The sequence below is a fragment of the Carlito syrichta genome, unplaced genomic scaffold (genome assembly GCF_000164805.1).
Source record: "Carlito syrichta isolate Samal-C Ts95f unplaced genomic scaffold, Tarsius_syrichta-2.0.1 Scaffold309644, whole genome shotgun sequence".
Classification (NCBI taxonomy): Eukaryota; Metazoa; Chordata; class Mammalia; order Primates; family Tarsiidae; genus Carlito; species Carlito syrichta.
The window spans coordinates 455,236-458,929 of record NW_007253740.1 but is presented as its reverse complement, the minus strand read 5'-3'; the positions used below and the strand labels follow the sequence as shown (position 1 = coordinate 458,929).

General features: G+C 54.3%; 1 protein-coding gene across 1 annotated transcript in view; it reads right to left on the bottom strand.

Annotated features, from left to right (window-relative positions):
- The window catches only part of GPD1L (glycerol-3-phosphate dehydrogenase 1 like), a 49,186-nt gene that overhangs the window by 6,778 nt on the left and 38,714 nt on the right, over window positions 1-3,694 (bottom strand). Inside the window, exon 6 of the mRNA XM_008067495.2 lies at window positions 3,420-3,527. Coding sequence (XP_008065686.2) covers window positions 3,420-3,527 — 108 coding nt within the window. The remainder of the gene's footprint in view (window positions 1-3,419; window positions 3,528-3,694) is intronic.

The window sequence follows — 3,694 nt, the reverse complement described above, 5'->3', positions numbered from 1 at the left end:
CTCCCGGCCACCGCAGCCTCGACCTGCTGGGTTCCAGCGATCCTTCCGCCTCGGCCTTCCGAGTAGCTGGAATTACAGGTGCGTGCTACCACGCCCGGCTGATTTTTTGATTTATTGTAGAGATGAGGTCTCGCTGCCCAGGCGGGTCTCGAACCTGCGGGCTCAGGCAATCCACTCACCTCAGCCTCCCAAAGGCGCGGGATTACAGGCTGAGCCACCGAGCCCGGCTGGCTGAGCCACCGAGCCCGGCTGACACATTTCATTTTAACAATGGACTTTGTAAACCAAACAGCCAGCCATCCCACTACTGGACACTGAAGGCTTTAAGACGTGTCAGGCTTCGAGCAACCCTCTCGGGTCCCCTCCCACTATGGGAGCTTTTCTGTCCTCTCAATAAATCCTGCTTTAAAAACATAAAAAGTGTCTGGCTTCAGCCCAGGTGCAGGGATGTGCAGGGTTCTAAATAAAGTCCAGGCCGGAAGAAGCTCGCAACCATGTTTCAAGCTGAACTGCATCCTCCATCCCACCCCCAATCCAAATGCTGAGCCCCCAGCACCTCAGAAGGGCCCTTAAATAGGTAATTAAGGTAACACGAGGGCACTGGGGTGGGCTCTAACCAAACATGGCTGGAGCCCTTATAAAAAGAGGAGATTAGGACAGACAGGCACAGAGGGGAGATGGTGTGAAAACACAGTGAGAAGGTAGTCGTCTGCTAGCCGAGAGAGGCCATAGGAGAAACCAACCCTGCTGACACCTTAGCCTCGAACTTCTAGCCAACACAATTGTGAGAAGGTTCATTGGTGTTGTGGAAACCCCTCGATCTGGGAATCCCGCCACGGCAGCCTGGCAGAGGCACGCACACACAGTGTACTCACGCGTGCTCATATAAGGATGTGTGTACAAGGGGAGTTCACCCCAAACGGTGTTACCATCAAGAGGAAACTGGTTGAATAAGCTGTGGTATTCTCATCTAGTGGAATGCTCTGCGATCATTAAAGAGTGAGATCTTGGTCGGGCTCGGTGGCTCAGCCTGTAATCCCAGCACTTTGGGAGGCCGAGGCGAGTGGACTGCCTGAGCCCGCAGGTTCAGGACCAGCCTGAGCAACTTGGCGAGATCTCATCTCTACAATAAATCAAAAAATTAGCCGGGAGTGGTGGCGCACGCCTGTAGTTCCAACTACTTGGAAAGCTGAGGCGGAAGGCTCACCTGAGCCCAGCAGGTCGAGGCTGCGGTGGCTGTGAGCATGCCACTGCACTCCAGCCTGGTCGACAGAGTGAGACTCTGACTCAAAAAAAAAAAAAAAAAATCAGCCGGGCATGGTGGTGTGCACTGTAATCCCAGTTGCTCAAGAGGCTGAGGTGGAAGGACTGCCTGAACCCAAGAGGTTGAGGCTGTGGTAAGCTGTGATGATGCCACTGTACTCCAGCCTAGGTGACACAGTGAGACGCCAAATGAAGAAAAGAAAAAGAAAAGAAATATATACTGGAACTAAATTGGGGGCTGCCTCAAACACCAACCGAAGGGCCGCATGCTTCACTCTTGTAAGAACAGGAGACCTCTGAATGAGCATGTCCAAGCTGGCGGGATCATCTGGTCTGCCATCTACATTTCGTGGCTAAGGACATGGGGACAAAAGAGCTGAATACATGACTTGCCCCAGACCACCAGGCTAGTAGGCCACAGGGTAGCCTTGAATGCTGCCCTCCTGCTAACTGCTCTTTCTACAGCAATGGGCAGGGGAGAGAAGGAAAGTAAGGAAAGACCAGGGAGTAGGGGCCAAGACACTAAAAAAGGAATTGAGGTGAGAGGTGATGCAACGGGAGACCAAGAGCACCCGGCCTCCACCTGTGCAGCTTTTGAGGCAGGCATACAGGGGGCGGTCATGGGGAACCCTACCCTCCAGCCTGGTGCTGCCACCTCCCACCCAGCGGCAGTGTCCTTAGACCCGGGCGCGGCCTGCTCAATGTCTGACGAGAAGAAAGAGAACGCAACCTGACCCCGGAGAGGCGTCTGCTCAGAGCAGAGGTTGCCCGGCTTGACTGTACCTGCTGTTGAAAACAGGCAGCCACTGGGCCCGACGTCCTGGTTATAGTCCAATTCCCTAGAGCCGATCATGAATACAGACTACTGTCCGGCCCACTTGTGCGAAATGACCAGGTTGTTTTTTTTTTTTAAGACTTTAAAGAATGTCCTGACAATGGCGGCCTGTAAATGAACTTCTAGCTCTGCCAGGCTGGCTTTAAAAGCCATTTCTGAAAAATAAAGTGCAAATTAAAGCAGAAAGACAAATGCCCATTTGTCCTCCTTTTCAACTTTTCGTCGGGAGCTCTCCGCCGATTCATCTGTACTGGGTAAGAGGAGGGGGAGTGCCGGGTGCAGGCACAGGGGAAGACGCATGACTGGGACCAGCAGACGCCGAAACTGACAGAGCCGGGAGGAAGAAGCCATGACCGGAGGTGACGCCATGCTGTGCACGCCCCACCTGCTGCTTGGAGGGACGAGCATCTCTGGATGGGCCTCTGTCAACAGCATCAACACAGCTGCCCAGTGCCTTCCTGGCCTTGGCAACCACCTTCCCTCTCCCAAGGGGTATTGCAGGAGAGTTGATGATACACACCGCACGCTGCTTGAGTGATTGCCAGGTGTGTGGTTGGCATTGTGATTGCAGGGGGAGGCTCAGTAAACTGGCCAGAGAAACAGCTGTGGGGCAGGTAGGGCTGGGGAGCGGCCTCAGAGAGGATGGGAAGTGTCTGTGGCGCTACAGGGCTCACTCCCTCCATCAGGTGGCACATCAGTCGGACCCAAGTGCACCCTCAACACAGGGCTGGCCTGGGAGGGCAATGGAGGAGAGTGCGGTTCATCCACTCACTCACCCACCAACCCACCCATCCATCCACCTACCCACCCACCCATCCAGCCACTCATCTAGCCACCCACCTACCCATCCACCTACCAGCCCATCCATCCATCCATCCATCCATCTACTTTCGTGCCCACCCCCTACCCACCTCACAAAGAGACTGCAGGGCTGCCTACCAAACCTTAACACAGCCCCCTTCTAATGGTAGAAGGCTGGGCTAACTTGTCCTTCCTTCTTTTCCAAACTGTCTGACATTTTGATAACATGACTTAATAACTTATGGCATGTAGTTCTTAGCAAACATCCTCCAGGACAAACTAACCTCAGAAACACCCTATCTTATAACACGCCTTGCAGAACTGAGCTCTTCCGCAGGGAAGCGTATCTGGTTCCCTCGTTTCTGGGGTGGGCAGACGCCATCACAGACGTTCACACCACCCAAAGGATGGAGCTAACCCAGGAAAGTTCTACACACACACAGCTGGGCTGATCGGCACAGGGCTGGAGTCAGGGAAGTGGGGTGAGGACGTGTCTGGCCTCGCGGGCACGGGTACTCACTTGTCCACCAGGCCCTTCTGCTTGAGGATGCGGTACACTTCGGCTGAAGTCTGAGGGCCTTGGAGTTTCTGCCCGTTCAGCATTTCCTGCTCCAGGTCTTCAATGGTCTTGAAAACAAAGGATCAAAACAAACCTGTGGTGAAGACTGGAGACTCACCTAGGGCAAGGGACCAGCAGTCGGGGAGGGGTGCCACACCCCCCTCCGCCATGAGCTACAGACAGAGAGGTATGAGACAAAGGACAAAAGAGTCCAATGGCCGCAGCAGTTGAACAGA